This window comes from Sander lucioperca, chromosome 4 (genome assembly GCF_008315115.2).
Source record: "Sander lucioperca isolate FBNREF2018 chromosome 4, SLUC_FBN_1.2, whole genome shotgun sequence".
Lineage (NCBI taxonomy): Eukaryota > Metazoa > Chordata > Actinopteri > Perciformes > Percidae > Sander > Sander lucioperca.
The window spans coordinates 31,133,809-31,159,224 of record NC_050176.1 but is presented as its reverse complement, the minus strand read 5'-3'; the positions used below and the strand labels follow the sequence as shown (position 1 = coordinate 31,159,224).

General features: G+C 39.7%; 1 protein-coding gene and 1 long non-coding RNA gene across 3 annotated transcripts; one reads left to right on the top strand and one right to left on the bottom strand.

Moving 5' to 3' along the window:
• Window positions 1-210: 210 nt before the first annotated feature.
• Window positions 211-2,355, bottom strand: LOC118494952. Its single transcript, XR_004897161.1, has 2 exons — window positions 2,255-2,355; window positions 211-631 (listed from the first exon to the last, which is right to left on the bottom strand). It is a non-coding gene; the product is annotated as an uncharacterized LOC118494952 (long non-coding RNA).
• Window positions 2,356-9,421: 7,066 nt separating this feature from the next.
• LOC116034300 (proline-, glutamic acid- and leucine-rich protein 1-like) lies at window positions 9,422-24,337 on the top strand. 2 transcript variants are annotated; one of them, XM_031276920.2, is made up of 6 exons: window positions 9,422-9,902; window positions 13,190-13,234; window positions 13,591-13,635; window positions 14,956-15,100; window positions 16,410-16,571; window positions 17,802-24,337. In XM_031276920.2, the coding sequence occupies exons 1-6, from the start codon at window positions 9,852-9,854 to the stop codon at window positions 18,911-18,913; spliced, it is 1,560 nt and encodes a 519-aa protein (XP_031132780.1). In that variant the 5' UTR covers window positions 9,422-9,851; the 3' UTR covers window positions 18,914-24,337. The 2 variants fall into 2 exon arrangements, with proteins under 2 accessions (XP_031132780.1, XP_035855947.1); XM_036000054.1 differs by lacking the exons at window positions 9,422-9,902; window positions 13,190-13,234; window positions 13,591-13,635; window positions 14,956-15,100 and adding an exon at window positions 15,110-15,386 and having other exon boundaries at window positions 16,211-16,571.
• The last annotated feature ends 1,079 nt before the right edge of the window (window positions 24,338-25,416 follow it).

The following is a 25,416-nucleotide window of genomic DNA, read 5'->3' as shown; positions in this document are numbered from 1 at the left end:
AGAAGGCCGAACTTGGACATCATATTACTTGAGAAATGTTTTAATGTGAGTCACAATGGCAGAAAATAACATGCTGTATTAATGGTGTTTGCAAAAGCGTTACTCCTCACAGGCACGCTTTCATCTTGTGTCACCAAAAGCAGGTGTGACACAGAAAAGTGCAAGCTTCAAAAGCGGTTTGCATTTTAGTGCAAAGAGGGCATGTTTCAATATCAGTCAGTCCATTTTTATAGATACCATATTGACAGTTTCTCACCAATCTTTTTTTCTAACCAGACGCCATGGAAATAAATGGAAAGAGTTGAAGTCGCAGAACAAAAAAAAACATGTTTTTCCACTTTGTGCATGTTTATGTGCTGTGTTTCAAAATATGGCTGCATTCAAGTCTGCAAAATAAGACTTAAATCAGTCTGTGAAGCAGTGTCATTGAACTCAAATAACACATGCAGATGGGGAGACAGACACATTGCAGACATGCACTGGGAACCAGCCTTTTTGATTGTACTGGAGTTTCCTCTGCTGACTGGCCTGCAGCAGTCAGTGGTGCAACTCGGCTTGGTGCACTTGTTGTCCTGTTCGTTCCTCTCTGGGCTCTGATGGTCCTCTGGGTTCCTCTTGTTTTTGTACCGGGCTGAAACAAAAGCCTTATGTTAGAATCAGCAGCACCAAACACTGAAGAAAGACATCAAGGTCCTGTGGAGGTAGTGGAATCAACAATAGGGGAATGGGAGGAACTGTACTGATATGGAGACCTTTTTATTTTTAAACATATTCATGATTTTTCCTTTTCTGTGTTTTCATATGCTTCTTTCAATTCCCTTCCCCCATTCTTTACTCCTCTTCAAATCAATGTTGTCTAATACTTTAGTTATTCTAGCCAGAGTTTTGTCTTAGTTAACTGTGGATAATTCATTTGGAAAGAGCAGAAGGTTTGAATGTGATCCCAATTGTGGGTTTCATCTCCTTTCTCTTTGATATGTTCTATTTTTCCAGTGCTCAGCATCGTAAACCACTGTTGTTTGTGTCACTGCGGAGTGCATATTTAAGCAAGCGCATCAGAAATAGACTGAAGGGGTGGCTTCCAAAAGCAGCATATATCCTAGTGCCGATTTTAACTCCCATTTATTACATTAGAGAGTCACAAACATTATTGCTTTCTATTTATGCATGTAAAAAAGCCCTTTTTTGCACTTCTGGTTAGACGCAAACTGCATTTCGTTGTCTTTGTACTTGTACTCTGCACAATGACAATAAAGTTGAATCTAATCTAATCTAATCTAATCTAATCTAATGTGAATGTGTTGCTGCCAAACAAACATGTACATGTTTTTCTCTCATTACTGTTGGCGGTTATTATTTTCTCCTAAATACATTTTGTTTTTACATTTCTGAATAATTTTACAGTAGTGCATCTGATGTCTGGTCAGTGGTACGTAAGAAAAACATAGATGAGCTTACTTAAGGATGCACATGGCTCATGTGCTAATCCTTTTTAACCTGCAAGTAAAAACCTAAGTCTTTGAAATATAATATACAACATGTTGCTTGTGTTCTTTGGTCATGATACTTTGATGTGAAGCTTTGGATTTCAGGCAGCAGCGTGAGGTAACCTGATGCAAGTCTTCTCATATGATGTTTTGGTCGTTTCACTCAACGGCATGATAATCATGTTTGATAGCATGCGCTTGTGTGTGTGTGCGTGCCTGTGTTTCAAGGTCTCCACTACCCTCATTAAGTTGACTATGGATGACTTGCCAGGACTTGTCATGAACCTCTATTTGGCCTGTGGTTCCAGACTGTGTGTGTGTGTGTACGTGTATGTGCGCTGAGTGGGGCGGGGTCTGTCAGTTTAATCCGCTGTCAAAGAGAGGATCAGGAAAGTAGGGGTGCAAAACAACCTGTCAATCATGTGTGCTTTCTCTCTGAGCGTAAATCTGTATTTGCCTCATTACGTTATGTTTGCATCAATTGTGTTTACATAGAAACAATACTTTGATACAAAAAAAAGAAGGCAGGCAGGGTGAAATGAAATGTCAGAACAGGAAGCTGTTTGTGTCGTGAGAATTTTGTGCACAAACAGCAGATCTTTACTGCCAGCTCATTATTTAGCAGAGTCAGGGTGTGCTGTCTTTCCAACAGATAGTGACTCACATAATACAACTGCCTCTGTGAAACCAAATACCACACTGATTGGGCACACATCAGCAAAAATACTTGAAATACTAACAGTGAATATCGCATGATGTCTACTCACATGAGTTGAGATAAGGATGATGCATCATAAAGTTGAACGGCGTGTATGCAATAAGGCCTGCTGTGTCTGTGTAATGACATATACAGCTTTGCATTGTGTTTGTGTTTGGTTTGCGTGTTGTTGATGTAGGGGTGTACCACGGCACATAATGACAATGTTTGCAGCCGGATTAGTCCTGTGATCCTTTAACAAACATCAGAGAAATAGTTTTGTGTATCTGTTTCCTTGCAGTTCTGTTTGACAGCTGTAGAATATGCTATTAGCACAGGGACAGCTGATTTACAATGCCGATGATAACACACTGCAGTCACACTTCAAACACAGAGGCCGATGAGACTGATCCAGTGACATTGTCAGACTTAATCAGTGACAGCTGGTGGAGGATCTTCTAGGGGGCATATGAAGGCCTTGTGCTGGATGTCAGGTATCATTGGCAGGTACTTGATTGATGGGACAAGTGATGACAAGTTATCTGAGTAAGTTTTAAAGCACCTGGAAACTTGTTTTCTTTATAACATTACATATTTTAAGCAATGATCAAAGATAAAGTTATACATTAATAAGAGTTGTTGACATCAGCCTGCCCAGGGACTACAGGTGGAAATTAGCACAAGTGCTACAACCTGGTAAAATGCATCTCTCCTGTCTAAGGTTAATGTATATTGTACATTGTCCCTGTTTTAAATAAATAAATTAAAAAAAAAAAGTTAAGCACTTCACACAATTTGTAAAGATTCATCATTCTGCTCACTAGAGAGTAAACTATCTACTTGTGACCCTTCACCAGAGGTTATATGAGTGGTCAACATGAGGACTGAACTATCTGACGTAGTTTCATTTGAAGGATTTTTAGAGCTGAAGAGGTCCAAGTATACAGAATTTCACAAGAAAAACTAATTTGATTTTGGATATAGCCTTCATTCGTATAAGAGGATGGGTGAGGATCACAGACAAAGAGGATCCTAAGAGGTTTTTCTTAAGAGGATATCACAGACAAATACAAATATATAGATATCTTATGTGAAAACAAGTATTGTTTTAAGTTTGGCAGATAATATTGTATTAATGTAGGACCCTATTTCTTAAAATAAGAAGCTGATTAGGAAAACTGATTTTTAGGGTATTTAAGCAATGTTTTCAGTATAAAACAAGAACAGGAGATGTTGAATTAGATTTTGTTGACAACCAAATTGTCTTTGTGTATTGAACTTCTGAAGATCTCTGGTTAGGTGTCTCAGTAAATAAAGAACCTGTGGCTTTGTATGTTTTCAAGTATCAAGTCAAATGCAGTGCAAATTAGGGAAGGCCCCAGGGAGAATGAACATAAAGAGACTGGAGCTTACTTGCTTGCATATTATTAAGATTTCTGACACAAACACATTTCCAAAGGCACAAAAAGAGAAAAAGATAAACATAAGTGGCTGTAATTCAGTGATCCTTATTGTGCGCCTCAGATATATGGAATTTTTCTCCCCCCTTTGGGAGCCCATCGTGCACTGTGCTGTCATTTACAGTGGCATTTTTAAATGTCACATCATGTCCACAAGGCACAGGATGTGACTTGACTATGTGGTAAAAGCAGGCAGATGCGTGTTGCAGCACCACACCACTTTGCATTTCCCGGCAATGGCATTGGCAAATTATTAAGCTTTGGTGGTTGATTTGTGGACGTTATGTTTGGCATTTAAAGAGAAAAGGGAAATTTAAAGTTGCATGACTTGTGTTTTTATCAGCTTTCCAGAGTGACATCACTGTAAAGACGTATGACTGTTATTTGATGGGCAGGTTTCAAAATAACACAGCAACCACAGGAAACATTCCTTACTGTCTCATAAGGGTTTTATTTTTGACAACTCTGTCAAAGTCCACACTATAAACTCTTGAGTTGGGGCCGGGCCTGCATCTAATCTCCCACAAAACAACCTGTGTTTTGTCATCATCCCCCATGCTGTCATAGAGCATCCATTGTGTGTGCTGTAAAGACGTGACTGTCAGCTGTACATATGACAGTGGCTGTTTGTGTACAAGCACCTACATTATGTTGGTTGTGCAAGTGAGATTTTATCAGACGGTGGAATAAAGAGGAACACACAAATATTTGTTACACAAAAATACATTTTATATTAACACATTAATAAATAATACTACTATTGGTGCATGCTGATATAACAAAGTCATAGTATCATAACTAAGTTTAAAATCATATGTTATTAGCAGTTTACAGAATGCAGTAACCTATTATTAATATAAAGGTCTGTCACAAGTTAAAAAGCGTTCTTAATTTTAGCTCCTTCGCTTTGTGGAAAGCAAAGAATAAATCAATAAATGTGCCAAGAAACGATTTAGTGGTTGTAACCATGTCTTTTGAACCACACATGCGCCTGCTGGCTCAGGAGGACTCAATGTCAATTAAGTCTCCCCTAAACTGTCACTTTAAACTGTTCTCCAAATCTCTTTAAATAAATAGAATGTATTTGTGAGGGTTCAAGAAGTATAAACTTGCTTGGAGAAACATGCTTCTCATCAATCATCTATTTTTCTTCATGTATTTGTGGATGTGTTGATGCTGCTTTGTAGCTACACCCATTCTGTGGATAGAAAGGGGTGATGACTCTGATGTGAGATGAGAGAGAGAGAGAGAGAGAGAGAGAGAGAGAGAGAGAGAGAGAGAGAGCGAGAGAGACGTGCTGCAAGGCCACATCTTACATACTGAATGCCAGTTTGCCATTTCTTCTGGGAGAAGCTATAAAGTAATTAGCAGAAGTAATTACTGCATACATCACATGTCTAACCTCACCATGGAGAGGAAAACAAAATATAAAATGAGTTTCATTTTGAGTTTCCTCTATACTACATATATTGTATAAAATTGAGTTGCATATCAAATTGGGCCGGATGGATGAAAATGGATGGATGGATATTCATATATTATTTATACATCATGTTTTAATGTTAAACACTGTATCTTTCTTAATATACCACAGCATGGAGCATTTATGTATTAGTTTTCACTAAAATAAAAACATAACTTCCCTTGCCCATTAACATTTGCTATGGGTTTGTTGTTCTTGTGCGTGTGCCTGTGTGTGCACATGTGCTAAGGTGGGTCAGAGGAAGTGTGTTTCGTCACATTGTGTCATTGAGCAAACAAGTTCACTAAAACATCTTCTCTTTAATACGTAGGATAAATACAGTAACTCAGGGTACAGTGTTAATATTTTCTCACAAGAAAGAATACTGATGTATTTCATTCCAATGTTAGTACACAAATCCAAAGTATTGGAAAGCTAAGAGGTTTGTTTTATCTACTTTTAGTTCTTGTTTTAAGCACTTGTTCCAATGTCTATCTCAGTTTTTTTGCTCCCATTTGAGTCCTTCACTTCAGGTTTTTAGTGTAGATCTACCAACAGTTTTGAAAAATAATTCTTTACAAATTCCTGTCTGCATGTGGGTCATTGACATGGTATGAAACATTGTGTGGTTACCAACCAATTACCACCCATTGCTGCTTTAACACAATATCTCTAAAGGGATAACACACCCTGTTAGTAAGTGCTCCCTTTAATCCAGACGGTACAATGGGTTTGCACTCAAATACACATCCAATACTGGTGAGCAAGAGCTCAAACTTGTACTTCACTACCTGTTTAACCACTGGTATTAAATATGGGGAAAACAATGTAGGGCGGTGGAAATACTTCAGAGTTTCATGTTCCCGTTTTGTGACAAGAGAAACAGAAAGAGATGCATAGGTGGACTGGCTATCTGGCAGTTCTGGCAAATGCCAGAAGGGACCGATGCACTCTTGGGCCGATTTGGGCTGCTGAAAAAAAGAAAGAAAAAAAACCGCCAACACAGGCGTTTCACACTAGTTTGACAAAAATATGCAAAACTGTAAGGCTACAGCCTGGAGCCTCCCGCCTGGTGCCGTCCCCGGGCTTCTACTTTTTTAAATAAAAGCTTTCGTCTTGTCCGCTATGTCTGTTGTGTTTTGGGTGTTTTACGTTTGTAATAATGTTTTAAATAAGGAAGCATTTCCATTCTATTCTAAGACAGTGCCATGGTAGTTTATTTGAAGGGTTTTATAAATTGTGTGTATTATTTAATTATGAAAGCCTGTAAGTGGCCCCCTCATGCTGCTGGTGCCATAATCTCACGTGAGCCTGGTTTTTGCAATTAAGAAACAAATAATGTCCCATTCTGAAATTGGGTAGTAAGGGACGGACTTGCCAGGGCCGAATTGTTGTCCCAGTCTGCCCCTGAAGAGGTGTATGGCAGATAGAAATGATAAGCAATGATGGATATATGAGTAAAGATAAACATGTCTCAAATAAAGTGCAGTTTCATTAGTATTGCTTTTACTGAAACAATACAACTATAACTGTTTGCCCAAGTCTTACTAAACTGTAGTGCTATTTTTCTGTGAGAGGTCATTCAACCGACCTAAGTGCAGAAAAATGACTGAAAGCCTGTAGTCTGTTGCCCTCTAGTGACTAAAAGACATAAACTGTCATTGATGACCTTGCTGTATTTCTATAGTACATTCTCTAGTATCTAGTAGGTTTTGGCTGTGATGTGGATCAAGACACATGCCAGCCAATATTGTAATATGACAGCTGTTCATCTTCTCAAACAATTTCCAATATGCCACCAAAAAAAGTTTTACATTTCTGAAATATATTTGTTGATTTTGTTTCACTTTTATTCTGCCAAGAATATTTCCTTTGGAATTAAAAATTAGTTTACAAGGGTACAGGTCAAGGCAGAAACATGCAAGCTTAGAATGGACAATGCCAAACAAAAAAACTACATATGACATTTAGCTACAGGGCATGTGTATTTGATCAGGAATTGATTTTGTTTTTATAATCTTCATTGAAATATTGTAGCTCAAAATGACTCTGTAACTTTGACCATAATACCAAAGTACAGAAACATTAAATTAAAAAGGTGTCACCCCAAAACAGTAGAGCTATGTTTTAAAATGTAGGGTATGACCATGTGAAAATAGCTGTGACACATGTCCTGTAGCCTACAGTGTTCACTATTTGGAACATACTGCATGTTGTCAACAATATGTTGGCCTCCAACAAGTCCCACCAAAAACTGAGGAGCCCAAAGGAATGACCTGAGCAACAGAAACCTCAATAAAATTGCCTAGCAACTAGCACCGAGACTGAATTTTAAGGTAAAGAATGATAACAGCAACCCTAAAGTGTACCATAACAAGCAGGTGCTATTCAAACTTTTAAGTCACCAGTTGGCACTTCCTTAGCCACATTTTCTTAAGCCACCTTTCCATCAAACACTTTTGGTTTATAGTACCTTTACAACCATAGGTAACCTGTACGGACATGTACCTGTTTCCACCGCAGACTATTGATACCATCAACAACTTTTCACAATAGAAACTTGACTTGGACTCGAGGATTTATGAAATCGGACTTGAGCATTCATGAAGTAGGACTTGGAAGTTGTATGAAGTTTCTGACTACTTTTATGTGTAATAGGCAGTGATAGAGTACTCGAGTCCTGGACTCGGCCTCAAGTGCGACCCGAAACGCTATTCCCTGGACTCGTGACTCGACTCAGACTCAAACTCAGGTAGCCTAATGGTGATTCGACTCTGACTCTTCTTTGGTGACTCGACTACTGCACTGCACAGAGTAGACTCAAGTTAACATACTACGATGTTAGCTAGAATAGTTTGTTTAACAAGATAGTAAGAATATTTTTGAAGCAGTCACCACTTTTAAACCATTCATTACTTAAGGCTGCTTTATGCTTCTGCCGCAACTCCACGCCGTAGCTACGCCGTCGCTCCTACGGCGTTGTGACCCTTTCAGAGTTCTGCGTTGGGGTTGAACGTGTTTCTTTGCGTCACAGTTCATTTCACCACCAGAATGCTAGGGGGGTGTGTGGTTTCCGGGGCGTCAATCGCGAAACTGCCATTTCTGATGAAAGAGAGAGAGCCAGTTTATGTTATGTTAGCAGGCAAACTTTAGCACAACTGCCCACAAAGTACTGCTTGCTGGCAAAGTGCTAATTTAAAAATGTTACTGAAATATAGACACTTTACAAACGGATAACCCCGTCATTGTAATCAAATATGTCTGAGTTTATTTGCAAAGCTTATGTCAGTGAACTAGCATGTTGCTACTCCCCACAGTAGGCTGCTTGAAACACCGACTATCAACACACAGGACGAGATGACCAATCACAGTCCTTGCAGTCTGCATGCCTCAATGCAAAGTTACACATTTTTGGAGGTGGTGTCATGGCGGGCTCGGAGAGGGGTTCTCGTGGACCCAGAGAGGTCTGCGGTCTGCGGCTTTCTATACTAGAAATGTATGTACACACAGTACTCAAAGGAACCTTTGAAATTAATGTTGAAAGCATCTGCGGGGGTACACACATAAGCATAAAACAGCCTTTAGGTTGAAAGTATGCTAATCCTTTAGCTGTGGTGGATGTACCTGTTGTTAAGCCTGGAATGTTACTGCAAAAGTTGTTTGGCTAATGACAGTTAGGCCTACAGATCTAGCTAACTCTAGCAGCTAACGTTAATATTTAAGTGTAACATTTTGATTAATGTAACTTTTACTGTTAAATTTGGTGTATTTATTAATTCAAGCGCTTATAGTTTTTGGACTGAAAAAACGCTAACGTTAGCTACTATTGACGTTAATTGAGTTGTAGTTACACCAGTGGTATAACTAATTTTGTGTAGCCTACTTTTTTGTTTCAGAGGAAAATATAGGCTTTATTTAATAAATACAATTTGAGGCTAATTCAAGCTATGTAGCCTATTTCAAAACAACATATTAATGAGGGTATTTGAAGACACCATTCTTAACAATATAATGATACTTCTGCTTGTTCACTGCAGGTTTTACTTGCAATGGAGTAGGCTAATGAGTTTGTGCCATTTTTACCGAGAGATAGATAAGATATAACCTAATGGTGCTTCCAGATAGATTTAGATTCCCATTAGCCTACGTTAATATGAATTACATTGCTAGAGTCAGCCTGCACAAACAAATCATCAGTGAGTAAAAACTGTTTGTTTTTTGTAACTAGATGTTAAATATTGCGGTTCCGTTTCACTAATTAATCACTACAAAAACGCACAGGTGTTGGTTTTATGATCAGCAGTAAAAGTGTGCCGTGTTGAGGCGTCTCTGTGCGGCTGTTGCTGGGAGCTCCGGCCAATCAAAGCCGCAGTGCTCCCATACAAGTACTTTGGGGGCTGGAAAAAGCATGACATCATGCACAGCTCCGACCCCTCTCTACGAACACAAAGAGTAAAACATCTTTATTTTACTACTGCAAACCCCAGTCGACGACAGAACCGTCTGCACTGTGATACTCCGCGGTCCCATCCATAAAATACACGGGGAATCTAGCCCTGGTATACTCCGGTGTGGAGCGGAGTCTGGGAGGGGCATCCGTCCGTCGTCCGTCCGGGCAATGGCGGATGGGGATGCCACCGTGTCTGTGGAGTGGGGCAGCGGTGATGGGTGCTTAGCAAAATAACATCCCACTTTATTCATTTCATTTACATTTCCTCTGTTACGCTTGGTATTCAGCTCTCGCAATGGATCCAGAGAAAACGTTGACATTCTGCTTCGGTCTGACGGCTGAGGAGGTAATGCACTGCACAGCTTTCCTTTGATACAAACACTGCTGCCGACAGCTGGGCTTCAGTTGTTTTGCAGAGCAACATGCTTCCCTCGGTCTGTGTTGTTGTTGTTGTTGGCAAACAGTGGCCTCAACTTGTTCTGTACCGATCTGTGTTTCCTTTTCTCCATCTTGAGATTTTGTGTCTTTTGATATATTTCTCAAGGACAAGATGTGCATCGATTGCACCACTGCAGCAAATGTTTTTGTGTGTGTAGTAAAGTCAGTCAGATATTGGTTCAATGTGATGTTTGTGGAAATGCGGTCTGTGATGCAGTGATGTAGTTAATTGCAAATCATTTGATAATAAGTTTTTGAAGAATGGGTACTCTTATGCGCAATGTCCAGAATATTATGGGAATATTTTACAAATATTTTAAAATGTAGGCTACTGGAAGGTCACTTAACTTAAATTCTAAATTGAGAGGGCTACCACAGACATACAGTCAACTTTCTCTGTGAATACTAAAGGAATGTTATTGATTTCAGTAGTAGTTCGTGACTCATTGGCTTGTGTTGCTGAACCTGCAATTAGATTTTAAGTAGATTCCATGCGTAGCTGACACAATCTGCCATAATGCACCAAGGATTTAGCTGTGATTAGAAGAGCTTTAACTGCCAAATCCTTAAAGCCTAATAAATCTAATGTACAGCTGCTTGTCCAGCAGAAGAACACCATACTGCTGATTCAGTACTCTGCCGGCCTCACCCTGAGGATGATGTTTCCTTGTTTCAAGTCTGTTTTTCCCCAAAAAAATATTTAGGCTTACAACTGTTTTTATAATACCACAATGAAAACTACATTGGCTTACATCTATTGAAAGCACTCAAGGAGACATCTCAGCCAGTCATTTTGACCACAGGTAGCAGAGAAAGGCTCACAGTCCACAAACTAGCATGTTTGTCACAGGTTTCATGTCATCTAGGATGGAGTTATTGAAGGTGTGTGTGTGTGTGTGTGTGTGTGTGTGTGTGTGTGTGTGTGTGTGTGTGTGTGTGTGTGTGTGTGTGTGTGTGTGTTGAGGCTATGCAGAACCGTGGGATCCCAGGGGTTGAAATCATTTTGTGGTTGGTCCGTGGTCTCTGGGGAAGTCTGAATGATAACTTCACACCCATGTGCGTGTACTTGTGCCGTGTGGTGGGCTTACCACAGGAACTCAGCTCTCTCTTGAAACCCTCTTGACTCTGACATTTTAACTATATAAAAGCTTCCTTATGAACCAACTGAGGTTAAATGTGACAGTTGGTTATGCAGCATGACTTTTCTGTTGGGTTTTGATGTGGCACACTATTTAGTGGACAAACACACCGTTTGCAGGACCAAACATGAAAGCATCTTGAATCTTGAAGCAAACAGGTGACTGTCAGTAGGGATGCTACAGATGAACCAGGACTCCTGCAGGAGAGCTCTGTATTAAACCTCAATACTTTTTTGGTATCCACCGAAATATGTCTGACTGCCAAGCACCCAATGCTGGTATGCTTGCTTGGATTTGTACTATCAGGTACTTTCTGATTTAAATGATAATTTTGCCGGCTTTAGTTTATATTTCGTGAAGGCAAAGCTGTTGTCCGGCTTGTACAACCAGATTTGAGCATTTTGGTTTCTTTTGTTAAATTCATAAAAAATGTTTAATAAAAAAACATGTTTATATTTTTCAAAGTAAGATATAAAAAAAATGGTATTTCAGTAGTGTATCGGCACAAGTATCGGAAAATGTACCCAGCTATAATAACACTGCCTGTGAAGATCATGTGTTCATGGCCACATAGCGCGGCAGAAACTAATTATTACTTTGTCCAATGCTCTGCCTGTATGTCCTTGATTAGACAATACTCTTTCCCCAAAGTGTCATGTAATGTTGTGTTGTGCAATATTGATAAACCTGTGGATGCATCAGGTGTTAAAAAAAGCATATACTATGCACAGTTGTATATGATGTACTATAGTAAATATGAATGTCTCTAGGATGACTAACGGCTACTATTGACATTTGTACAGCCTCAGGGCAGTGTGTGGAGGTAGCTGCTTGCTGAATTTGGGACCATTGTCATTTTGTACTTTGTAAATAGACAGTAGATGTAATTCTGAACCGGTAATAGCTGTGTGTGCACTGGCCTGTATGCATGTACACACACACTGCAGCCAACATTGTTCCCTATGCTGACTACATAACCAGCAGCCAGTTGTTAACAAAAGAGATCTCATTTACTCTGCTCATTTAAAGCCCCCAGTGTCTCCACATAGTTTTTTGCGTGGCCCCACGTCCAGCAGCACACACACAGGCATATTTTCCTTTTACTCACAGTGGGCCTGAATGACATTTACTGAGGCGTGAGTGACAACAAGAGAATTTTTAAATCTGCACCGTTACAGAATTGCATTTGGGTAGAGTAAACGCACATATAGTAATTTTTTCCACTGCAGATAATATTTGGACTCAAATCATTATATGATCATTCACCAATGGTGCCTATTTGCTAGCACCCATCCTTATAGATAGGTCAGTCTTTGTGATTGTTGTAGGTTTCATTGCCTGCTGAGGTACTAAAAATAATCCCACAAGGAAAATGTATATTCTTTAAAAATGACTAGATGTTTCAGATATATGTGACAGAATGCTTTGTAGATCAACAGAAAACAAATACATTTTAATTACTGATTTATCAATGAATTCATTTACCAAGCAAAGATGCCAAACATTTGCTGATTCCAGCTTCTCAAATGTTAGAATTTTCTGTTTTTACTCTTTAAAAATAAATAGGTTTTAGACTTTTGTACAGGCAAAACAAGCAATCTGAACATGTCACCTTGGGCTTTGGGAATGCATGTCGGGTGTTTTTCCTCTATTTCCTGACATTTTATAGACTGAACCGTTCATCACAGTTTTAGAGGTGTACCTTTTGCATGCATGTGTGCGTTTGAAAGAAGAAGTGAGAGTGTCTGGGATTTGGTGCCTTCTGTCTGCTATCTCGACCCACAGAGGAGAAACAGGTTTTGTCAAAAAGCCATTGACCTTCCCAGCTCCTTGAAGAGCCAGGAGTGTAGGGTAACCAGCGTCGTCAGACTGGAAACTGCCTTTGGTGGTCTTTTTTTTTAATCATGTTTGATTGCTAGAATGTTTCTTGTGAAGCATGTGCCCTTGTCAGTTTTAACATCTGCCAATCTTTTGTTTGTTCTTGCCATTTACATCGTATGCTTTCTCTCTCTCTATTGCTCCTTCTTAACCATTGTGCTTCTCTGTCTTTTAACAGATGACCATGTCCCTGCAGGGGCTGGATGGGACTGAAACTGCTACGGTAGGGAGCTCTACCTTCAACCACAACTAAACATTTTATATCACTGGATAATATAACACATTGTAAAGGAGTTTAAAAAAAAGCCTCCAAGCGTAACCACAGTGATTGCTATGGCAATGCATAATTTATTGCTAGCACTTCTCAATCTCATGTGTGGTAACTATGTACGTAACAAATTTAGCAACCCTATTCTTGCTGCATTATTATTGTGGTTCATGGATTTTATGAGGTGTCAAACATTTATGATTTAAATGTCTGGGTTTAGTTCTTCACTTGCTTCTCTCCCTCACACTGACTTGCTAATGATTAAGATGGAACTGTAACATTCACAGAGGTCCTTCCATTTCTCTGTTTAGGTGGCTGTTTCTCAGAAGGAGACTGACCTGCGCACAGTTAATGAGGTGTGAGATTTTTAAAAAGTGAATCTTGACCTTAAGCTGCCAACAAACATACTGTCATCTCACAAAATAATCTTAAAGCTGCACTAATTAATGTTTGTATTAACAAAGGATTAAATGTGTGATGTGAACAGGGTCACCCGTAGGAAAGAACCCATTGAGAATTATCATCATCAGGACAGAATTTTAGCATCTTTTAGCTCACCTTCACTGTTTTCACTAGCAAGGACCACATCACAACAATATGTCATTTAAAGGTTTAATGGAAATTCAGGAGGTATTGCATGTTGAGGACAGATGAGTGGATGTATAGGGGAGGGTGTTGTCTGTTCTGGTCTGAGAGGACGTACAGAAGACTAGGGAGACTCAGTGTGGGGGGTTCCGTATCAGGTGTGTTTCCACCCGAGCTGAGTACAAACCCCCCAGACGGTACCTGGAATGAGACATGAGAGAGGTATGCAGCAGATTGGATAGGAAGGGATGAGGGGAGAACGTAAGGGAGGATGTAGGGATATGAGTAGGGATGAGGTAGGAAGGAGAAGAAACGAAGGGAAAGGGAAGATGGGTCGAGAAATCTGAGACAAACCGAGCAGGATGGGTTTACCAGGTGTAAGTAGACTGGGCAGTTGATTAGAGGTGTGGTTGAGGCCTGGCCCTGGTCCTGAACCTAAGTTAACTAATTAACTTCATTTGGTACAGTCTCAGACTCATATCAACTCTGCTAATAGCTGCCTCAGGCCGCTATATTCAGCAAAAAGCTCTGATAATGCCACTTGACACTACCTACACAGTACCAAACAGCAGGCAGACAAAGGTAGTGACTAGCTGTTGAACACGTAGCAGCTAAAGAGCCTGATATTTCCCTCAGGTGGAGACCAAAACAGACGTCATACAACAGCAGTGAATATTGGACTTATATTTGTCAGGTGACCAGAGACATGACTCCAAATGTCCGCCACGGTATAGTGATAATATGTCAGTGTATTTACGGCTTATTATGCAGCCCCCAAGTGGCCAAAAAACCCTCCAGCTAAGTCAGGGTTAAAATCAGATTAAGATTTCAACCGCTCTCATGGTCTTCATCAGCAGATGGGAGTTTGCTCAGTTGTCATGGAGATGCCTCATGACTTAAATATGTCAGGTGATAACAGGTGGTTGTAAGTATTTTGTCAAAGCACTTTTGTGAGGGTCGAGATCAATTCTTGAGCTCATCCTGTCGTCTGTCGAAGGGAGTACCGTCGCCATACCAACCATTACAACTTTATCTCTGCAGTATAATTATTTTCCCTGTGGTTATATGTGCTGCGGTGTTTTGTCCACTAGGTGGTGAAGCATCATGGGGGTTCTGGTAGCCAGCCTGTTGTCAGTCCCAACTGTCCTGGTGTAAACGACAATCCAGGTTACCTGTGTGAAACGGGGCACTGCTGTGGGGAAACAGGCTGCTGTACCTACTATTATGAACTCTGGTGTGAGTCAACTGACTTTACCTGACTTTTGGGGCTTTCCCTTCTCCATGCACATTAACTTTCATTGCTGTTATTATGTCATTTGTTTAATTTGAACACAAACTAAGATACTGCCATGGTCAAATATTTAAAATAAACACTAGGAGGCACCAAACAACAGTTCTAGCCTGCATGTTGCATTGCTATCTAGGTAAATCTGATCATTGGAAAAATCACTTGACATCTGAAACTACAACTGTAACCACTGCATTCATGAGCTGTCCACCCGGAAGACATTTCAAACTATTAGTGCTGTCAAACGATTAAAATATTTAGTTGCGATTAATCGCATTAATGCCATAGTTAACTCACAATTAATCGCACATTTTTATATATTCTAAATGGCCCTTGATTTCTTTTTGTCCAATTATTTTTTTCTCATTTTAATGCTCTTATCAACATGGAAAAGTGGATCGGCTTACCCTCGTCCTCCACAACGTTAACAGGCCTACATGCAGTAGCCACCCATTTAGCTATAGCTGCAGTAAGTTCGTTCTTAGTTGTGGTTCTCTTAATACATCCATGATGTGCTTCTGTCTGAAGTCATCCATTGTCACCTGGCTTTGACGAGGGGGCGGAGAATTCGCATCAGCTGTGTGCTTGGCCATCAAGTGGTATTTCAGACTGGACGTGCTGCGATGATAGCTCAGTTCACAACGACAAAACACACAGATCACTTTGGTCTTGTCAATGAAACCATTTGGCAACTTTTTAAAAGTAAACTTTCCATTCAGAATCTTATTGGCATCTATTTCGGCGTCTCACACTCGCCATCCACTCAAAACGTAACGTTAGCCTACTACTCTTTGGCCGGCTCGCAAGCCCAAACAAGTGTGTGCGGCGTGCCTGTTTTGTTTCCGGTCTAGCTAGATCCGGTGAGGTGTTGTAGTTTTTCTAACGTTACTAGTTGTTGCAACAGCATGTGAAAAAAACTACAAAGTTTGCTAGGCCCAAAAGAACGTTAATCTTGCAATAAAAGAATTGACGCCGTTAAAATGGGTTTGCGTTAACGCCGTTAATAACGCGTTTAACTGACAGCACTACAAACTATACATAACTATATGGTAGAAAAGCATCCATTTTTTTACTGACATGAATTGCCTACCTCAAATATGTTGTTTGAAAGTTGATGTCATGGTCAAACTAATGCAAACAAAGCTCGGAAATAAATCTAACATCTTACGGTATGCATTGGAAAATGCACAGCAGTAATGTAAAAACATTACATATTGTTTTCATAAAGATGTTGGGTTCATTTCCTGTTCTCTGCAGGGTTCTGGCTGCTGTGGACGATGCTGATCCTCTTCAGCTGTTTGTGTGCTTACCGCCACCGCCGGGCCAAGCTGAGGATCCAACAGCAGCAGAGACAGAGGGAGATCAATCTGATCGCCTATAACGGAGCCTGCAACTACCCTTCCTCAGTGCTGGACCTCAGTAGGTTTATTTATGTTATTTCATTTCACATATTTATTTTATTTTTGATCTAGATCTACTGCTGCAGAGTCTGAGAATCTTTAAAAACATGCTTGTGTCTTTAATACTGTTTGAAACAGTGTTTTATATATTGTAAATCAATTTTCCAGAACTTATATTTTGGTTTCCTTAAGGCTGATTTATGCTTGTGCGTCAAATCGACGGCGTACCCCCGCAGACCCCTCTGCGTCCATTTAAAAAAAAATACTGAATAGTATAGACAACAAATACTTAACCTTACACCCATACTGTACTTATTATGGTCGATGCAGTCATCTCCACTCATTAAGACAGTTTTACACCATGCAGAATAAAATAACAAAATGTTAAATAATTAACATGTATTACATGTAACATGTACTAAATAGAACATCAGTTAACCAGTAACCATTAAATAAAACATCCATGCTGCAAAGAAATTTCATTTTCAAAAAAGGCTAAGTCATTTTGTAGAGCAGCACTGTAGTTTTTAGCAAACGTCACCTAAACAGTTAGAATATGGTGCATTTGATGGACTAAAAAGGTTTAAGGAATTTGAGGCACTCGAGAGGGTAACGTTTAATCTCATCTTCTTGGCTATAAAGTCATTAAAACATGCCTACGCGTTTCTGCCATTAAGGCCACCATCAGGGCAAGTACAAAATGGTCGCCTAGTTGCCCTGATGAACCGCCTAGGCATGTTTTAATGACTTTATAGCCAAGAAGATATTGAAGGCTTTTAAAACATTACCTTCTCTAGTGCCTCGGATTCCTTCAACCTTTTTTAAACTAGTAGGATCCCCAAATTGAAAAGCACCAGAGGGACACTTTATACACACCCAAGCAGCACTCCAACACTGTATTGTGACTGAGCATTTGCTAGACTATTTTAAGTCGGAGATGAATACACATTTTGTTGGTTAGTTAGTAGTGTGTATGTGGGATTGAATCAAAATAAACTACAGTGCCCATGTTAATAAGGAAGCATGTGAGACAGTGCAACAATGGAGGTCTATGGCACAGAGGACAGGCTATATCAGGCTTTAGATCCACAGGCAGTACTTGTTCGTAGGTTGAACTCATTGTTGGTTTGTGTCTTTTCATGTGATTTATTGACATTAACAAAAGTATAGCATGCTGTATCTCCAGTCTTGTCCTTTTACAAGTCAAGTAGCAGACTGCGCATTTGAGCTGACATATTTCTTGTCACAGGTTTTCTGGCTTCCTTCAAGTTGCCCTCCTACGAGGAGGTGGCGGCGCAGCCCAGCACCCCTCCTCCGCCTTACAGCTCCGTCTTCGCCCTGCAGGGAGGTGCCATGGGGGGTCCTAGCTCCTCTTACCCCCATCATCACCACCACCGTCACCCTTGCCCTCCCTATCTGGGCCCCGGTCCCAGTGGCCTGACTTCCTCCCAGAGCTCTGACAACTACACTAGCTGCTCCTGCGAGTCGTGCTCCCTCACTTCCCCCTCCAGCACCTCCTTCTCTGTCCAGGTGACAGACGAGACATATGACAGCAGCCACATCTCCACACCCAGTGAAGCAGGGGGCGACTGTGCTGTCATGCCAAGGGTTGCGGACAACTTCACACCAACTTCTTCCCCGACACCTCCGTTACAAGTTCCCCCTGATGTCATACCCGCGGCCACTCCAGATGTCATACCCGTACAAAGACGGTCCTCTAATGGCAGTGAGCCTTCAGCTCCACCTCTCTCTCTTCCTTTACACTCTCGTCCTTCACACCCTTCTCGCCTCCCGCTTTCTCCCCTCATTCTGCTACATTCCCTCCCTCCTGGTCAAATCCATCCTCTCGTCCTCTCAGACCCCCTTGGAGCTGTGGCCATTCAGAGGGAGAAAGAAGAAGAGGCTCGGCCTTGTGGTCCAATCCCCAGGCCCACTCTGTATCCCCCTAAACCGGCTCTCTTCTCCTCAAACGTGGCAGTTTCCACACATTGCAACAACAAAGAAGAGCAAAAACGAGAAAAAGAAGAGGAGGAAGAGGAAGATGAGGAGGAGGATCATTTCCGGCATCGACGGCTAACAGGTGACTCGGGCATTGAGGTATGTCGTTGCCACGTGAAGAGAGAGGAACAAGAGGAAGAGGAACTACAGAAGGGGCATTCTGGGAAAGGAAGAAAAGAGGCTGTGAAGGAAGAGGAGAGGGAAGACATGCTGCATGACAGCGTGGACTGTTCCCTCAGAGGGAAGGCTGCTGTTCAGTCACCACTCCTGGACGTCTGCGTTGAACAGCGCGGCCACGTCTCTTCATCCTCCAGTATCATCCAGAAGACAGGCGAGGCCATCTTCACTGTTGAGTCCTCGTAAGCTGACAGCCTGTGAGATGTAGTCAAACAAGTGAGAAAAGTGAGATGCTAATGCTTGATAGCATCTTCATAGATCAAGACTAGTAGGTGAAAAGTGAAATCACTGAAGAAAAGTCTTGCAGGTCTTACTATGGTTGGGGGCAGGATGAGTAATGTATCCTCTTGTTTTCTCTGTATTTAAATGAGAAACTCCAAGAGAAGCCGACACCTGAAAGTCCTATTTTGTAGGTAATTTATTTATAGTTTGGGAGACAGCATATCTTCTCCTCTAAAGTGATGAAAATGCTAATGAATTGCTCTTTCGCTGTCTCCATTTTCCCACATGCTAACCAAATCCATTTTTTACCAGTGGATCGGTGTAAACATGTCCCTCTATCGTTTACTTTTCATCTCTCTTTTTTCTACATGACGCAAAATCGCTAAAAAAGCATTTTAGCTCCTTGAAACGAAAAACCCAAATAGTCAGTGGTTTCCAACATGTGACAACAAATAAATCAGAGGGGTCGTGATGATTAACAGTATGAGAAAGAAGAAACCTAGTTCTGCTAAAGAAAATTATATGCTAATGTTTCTCTAATCTTTCCTTTTTTCGTGGAATTATTGATAGTTTTACCTCTCTGAACATTTAAAAACATTATTGAAATGAAACAATCTGAGATGCGAAAATCAATCTTTAGTGGACCAGCTCACAGCATCCTGACATATGCAATGTGTGATGGGATGTGTGATGGGGTCACAGAAAAATATTTTCCCATTTTGAAAGAGTTGCACAACAAAGAGGTTGGGAACCGCTGTCTGATTAACCATATTACTAAAATCATCCCAGCAGCAGTGAACAAGACTGTTTATCATTGACTGACCTCTTTTTGAATTGAAAACAATTATATTCTTGGAATGTATATGAAGAAAACCACTAAACAATTCATTTTCAAAAGAGCAGCTCTAACTAATTGTGTCTGGATTCTATCTTTTGAAGAGGTTCATAACTACTGGACATATGGTTCGAGGTCACAGGACTAACCTGTGACCTTTTTTGTTGTAAGGTGAATTTTTTGCTTTCACCAGCCTACTTCCCTCTGTTTTAGAGGAAATAAGAAGGGAGCTATTATGACTGATTCAAGAAGTGTTTTATACATTGTGTCTTATGTTGCTCCCATAAGGGGTGCAAACATTATTTATAATGTGTGGGTGGCAAAGCTTTACAATGGTCTTATGATTATACATTGTTGTTCCAGACTGTTACATGATTATACTGTATCATTAACTGACTGTTTGACTTAGGATTTAATGTGTTTGAACATGTTCCTGGTTGGTCGTTACCGTTTTTGCAAGGCAATGTAAGTCTGATTCCTCCGTGGACGGACTGTTCAGTTTTTACAAGGCAGAAACTTTAAGCCTAATCTCATCACTGATAATGAATGTAAAAGGTTATGCATCGCAACAAAAAGATACACTGAAATTGTTTACGGAGAATTTTTATACAGCATGACGCTTGACGGAAAACCTCTGATAAAGTGTCCAAAACTGCAGCAAGGCAACACAATCTGCCAGGTGTGGGCTTTGAGAGGACACTTTGAAATGAAGTGCCCATTGTAATGTCTGTCTGAGTCAAGTAATGCTTGTGAGATTTTAAAGGTATAAATGTAGGGAGTGCAGGTTTAAAGTCAGAGTAATGCCTCTTTTATTATTGCTGTGGCTAAACATGGAGAGTTGGACTGCTTTTCTCTAAATGTATCCCGGTTGATCCTGTTTTTTGTGTGTGAAATCATTTGTCAGTTGATGTCCAGTTGTACATTATCTGTCAGTAGAGAATAGTCTCTGCCTCATTGTGAGGTTGATACCCTTTTGATTGATGCTCTGCACTTATGTTGAGTAAGTCGATCCTGGTCTTAGCAGTGGAAATGCCACATGTGTACTCTCTTGTAGTTAATTCTCAGTACAAAATGTACTGAAGCACAGAATAAGATTTAGAAAAAGAGTGTCTCAATCACATTTTGTACATGTGTGTCTTGCTGTAGTTATTGTGACACAAATGCCTCTGTAGTTCATTGATTAGAGGCCACTTTGTTGTGTCCTTGGCTCAGTGCAAAGCCAACTTAATTGTCTAGCTTTCTCATTTATAGTTCTGTGGACAGAAAACATTGCCTGGGTTCAGCTCAATAATACCTTTATTTGTGATAGACGAAGTGTGTGTGTGTGTGTGTGTGTGTGTGTGTGTGTGTATTGGGAGGTTTGGGTTTGTTATGAAGGTTATTTTGTCATTCTCTGATTATTTCCGATCTTTGCAGTGACTCACAGCTGTGTCTCAGCGGTGACCCTTGCTCTGACAGAGAGTGGTCACCCTCTGAACAAATCGACATAAAAGCCTTCTGGCTATTGTACATTTTTTTGGCTAAAGACTGAACAGTTGTTATTGTCTTTGATTAGTTCTAGCTAATGTATGGTCATTGACATACATGGTGCCTAGATGAAAATAGACTTTCTGTCTGGCATTCTATAGTTTACTGCTGCTATGCGAGTGTGTGTGTGTGTTTTCTGTAAACTGTGTATAGTCGCACATCAAATGGGCAAACATTTTCTAGCAGTGCTTAGCAGTCTCTTTATAAAATATACACAGTGAGACTTGCAAAAATAGTATTTAGCAATAGTATTCACACTTTTTTCCTTACTCTAGTTAATGCTGGTTGATAGGAAATTAACTGTTGTGAAAAAGACATTTACCTCTTTATAACTGATCCGTGAGCTGTGCTGGGCAGAGACCCTTGATTGTACATAACACTGCATTTTAAATGCCTTTGGCTTAAGGTTTCTCCCAACTGCAAACTCAGATGATCTGGTTTTCCTTTAGCCCCAGTTTGTGCTCTCATGTATTGTCATTACATTTGGGTCACAGTGCGAAGCATCCTTGTTTCTGAAAAATATCTGTTCTGAAGGTATTTCCAGATTCCTCTGGTCTCCTCTGTCCATTTGGACTAAAAGAAAAAAATATTTTTAAGCCATTTCCCAAATTTCAACTCGGTTTCCTATTCCACACAAAGATGGTGGCTGAAAATAACGTCGGCCCTTTTTTTTTTAATATATTAATGTTCCTTTTTCTTTCTTTTTATATTTTCTTACAAAATAAGTTTGGCCTTGAATCATGTGTTGCATCTATGGATTGGCCAAAGATGTTGAACATTCTAAAATATTCAGAAGGGAAATGATATGATACAATATACTTTAATGTCGCCTTAGGGAAATTAGTTTGGACTCAAAAGCTGGACACATAAAAAAATGCCTTGACAGTTACAAAAAACCACAAAAAAAACAATATATGAACAGTGTGATATGGGGGGAATGGAAAGTGAGTCCCATTTTGTATTGTTTATACCATGAGGATTTGTGAGTGTGAGTTTTCCATAAAATGGCTCAACAAAACCATAAAATATTATGGTAGGCAAATGATTACCAATATGAATGGCTATTCTTTGTCTCACAAGCCTGGACAAGATTGCTTATTTAATTATTTATTCATATTTCTCCAGTATTACACAGTACATGTTTTGTCACTGATTTATGAATTTCATTAGAAACATGGTCTACAAAATCTATTTTAGGAAAATTACTCAAATATATTTTTAGACTTATAGTTTTTAAAATGTATATGCAGCATTCTGAATCTGGTCTTTATACATTTGTATGATATTTTAAGTTTGGACATAAAACAGAAAACTTCATTCAATGTATTTTTCTTGTGTCATACTAAACATTAGACAAGATACATAGGGAATGAAGTCAAAACTTTTTTGTGCAGCAACGTAACAATGGCTAGACGGAAAGAGTTGTCCTTTCTAATTCTGAAAGTGTTAAATGTTAAATGACCTTATGGAGTTTTCTGGTATTTATTTTTCAAACAGATATTTAGCTCTGTGACTCGGATGCATTGGTGGAATGTAACGTAAGTACATATTTTCTTTTCATGCCACTTTGTTCTTCTACTCCACTACATTTCAGAGAAATATTGTACATTTTACTCCACTACATTAATCTGACAGCTTTAGTTACTAGTCACTTTACACACACACAACACATGTAGTTTATAAAATACAATGTTTTATTATTAATTAAACTACCCAACAATGTATAGGCCTACAAGTACATCTTAAATAGATAGGCCTGCAAGTACATCTTAAATAAGTTGATTAAACACTTACTGTAGTTGATTGTTTCTAAAATGTAAAGATTTTTCTGCATTTGAGTACATTTTAATTCTTTAAGTACATTTTCCTGATGATCCATACTTTTACATTTCCAATGCACTTTTACTTGTAACAGTATTTTTACAGTGTGGTATTAGTACTATTACTTAAGTAAAGAATCTCAATAATTTTTCCACCACTGCTCGAATGTAATCGTAACACACAAGAGGCACAAACGGGCTCGTTTTACCCCAGCTCTGATTTTACATTGAAGCCAAACTGATCTGAGTTCAGTGTATAGAACTAGTTTGATTTATTTTGCCTTGTGAGCAGCTAGTATGTACAGACAAAATGCCCAAACTCTACCCTCATTGCCACAGAAGGCAAAGGCCTGATATAAGACTGTTAACCTCGCTGAGTTTTGACTGCAAAGGACTGTTCTTCAACTTATCAAGATAGTATTTACTCTATATTTGTACTGACTTTAATTTTGTAACGCCAACATTTGAGGAATTGAAAAAGAATTAACGCAGAGCCCACGTTGGTACGGCTGAACTGGTTTGCCACGTAAAAAACAAAACATCCAACCCTGTTGATTCAGGATTACTCACGACTGTTTGTCTCCCGGGAAACAAAAAGTGTTCTCCTTTTACTCCTGCAGCTACGAGACAGCTGGATTCATAGAAGTATCTATATGTGATTGTACATGAAATAGTTCAGAGTAATATTGCTACAAAATGTGGTGTTCTTTGAGGGTATTCTTGTGCACTTCTACCTGCAGCTCTTCAGTGTGTTGTACGCATGTGTGAGAGAGTAATCGTCTGCCGTGTTGTTGTGGTGGTAAGTCTTTGTTGCTTATTATGAGGCCAAAGTTGATTGTTGTTGGTATTTGTTAACATGATATTTGTCAATATAATTATCCAAACATTTTTATGTCATCATGAATATCAAGTTGATTTTGTATCTTGGTGTATAGCATAGAGATTTCTGATGCATACTCTGATGTAAAATACAAACAATGAGATGATCTCACATTTTTAGATACTTGTTTGATGGCACATATCCTGGTGCTTTTTTTTTCTTCCTCCAAAAGGTGGGGTTGTATTTACGTTTCTTCTGCTTGAGGTTTTTTTTCATTGATGCTAATTGGGAATTCTATCTTGTTGGACACGGACATCTGCGCTACTTTATTCAACACAACAACTGTGGATTTTGTGTCAAAATAAATGCTAAGAAGTGCTACCAAATACATGTCTGTACTTTTGTAAACATTATCTATAGTTGTAGTTGCCTGGGGTACAAGCAATATTCTGCCTCGAAATACAGCAAATGCACTAACTTATTTCAGCAGGGAATGAGCTAAAAACACCCACTCATGAGTAGCGGTCAGTGACAGTGACTCAGGATGAATCATCAGACTGCACAAACTCTGAAGGCTTCATCTTTTTAGGAGTAAACTCGCAAAGAAATGAGTTTGAAATGTGTGATCGTGTCTAGCTGACGGCACTGTGTATCAGCGAGGACAATCACAACATGCAGTATGAGAACATCTGCAGTCTTTAGTTGTCATACATGCTTGTAATATATCAATTTCTGCCATGTGCCTTGACAAGACCCGCCAGTTTGCATTGCTTCTCTTACTCTGATGAGATGAGCAGAGCAGAAAAAGTCCAAGAATTTGCTGTCCCACTATAAATATGACTTATTATGACCAAGACTGGATAACCAACCAGGCAAAACAGGCATCTGCCTAGGGTCCCCAAAACTATAGGGGGGCACAAAAGCTCCAGAATTAAATGTTATGTATACATACATTATACATAATCTTGAGGCCTGCTTTGCAGATGGTCCCTGTGTCAAAATGTTTTTTTCAAGACGTGCATTATTTTAGCCTCAAACATGTGTTGCATATTCCTAAATTAATACTGGTTTAATCAAATTACCATACAGGAAAGCTGCAGCAGGAAGCCTGGACAATTTGCACAGATTGCACAGAGAGTGGAAGAAACAGGGGTTTAATATTGGCCAAAACCATTTTTTTAAAAAAATTTTTACCATGATTATTATAAGCCTGTGTCATGTCATAGAGACTATATTCTGAAGCAGATAAAAAGAGGAACCAGTAGCTCCCTTGGAGGGGACAAAACTATCCAGAACATAGTGTCAAAACATGCGTAGTACTCCCAACATTTCAGTGAGCATTATCAGTTTGCAGGCCTTTAAGGCAAAAAAGATAGTTGGCTTCTACTAAATACCAAGGGCACCTAGATGCTAATCGACCATCACCAAACTTAGCTGCATGTTTTCAGCTCCATCTGGTGGTGTG

Coding starts and splice junctions, on each gene's coding strand:
- LOC116034300 (XM_031276920.2), top strand. CDS start 9,852: ATGGATCCAGAGAAAACGTTGACATTCTGCTTCGGTCTGACGGCTGAG. Junction 13,235..13,590: donor ATGGGACTGAAACTGCTACG/GTAGGGAGCTCT, acceptor TTCTCTGTTTAG/GTGGCTGTTTCTCAGAAGGA. Junction 13,636..14,955: donor ACCTGCGCACAGTTAATGAG/GTGTGAGATTTT, acceptor TTTGTCCACTAG/GTGGTGAAGCATCATGGGGG.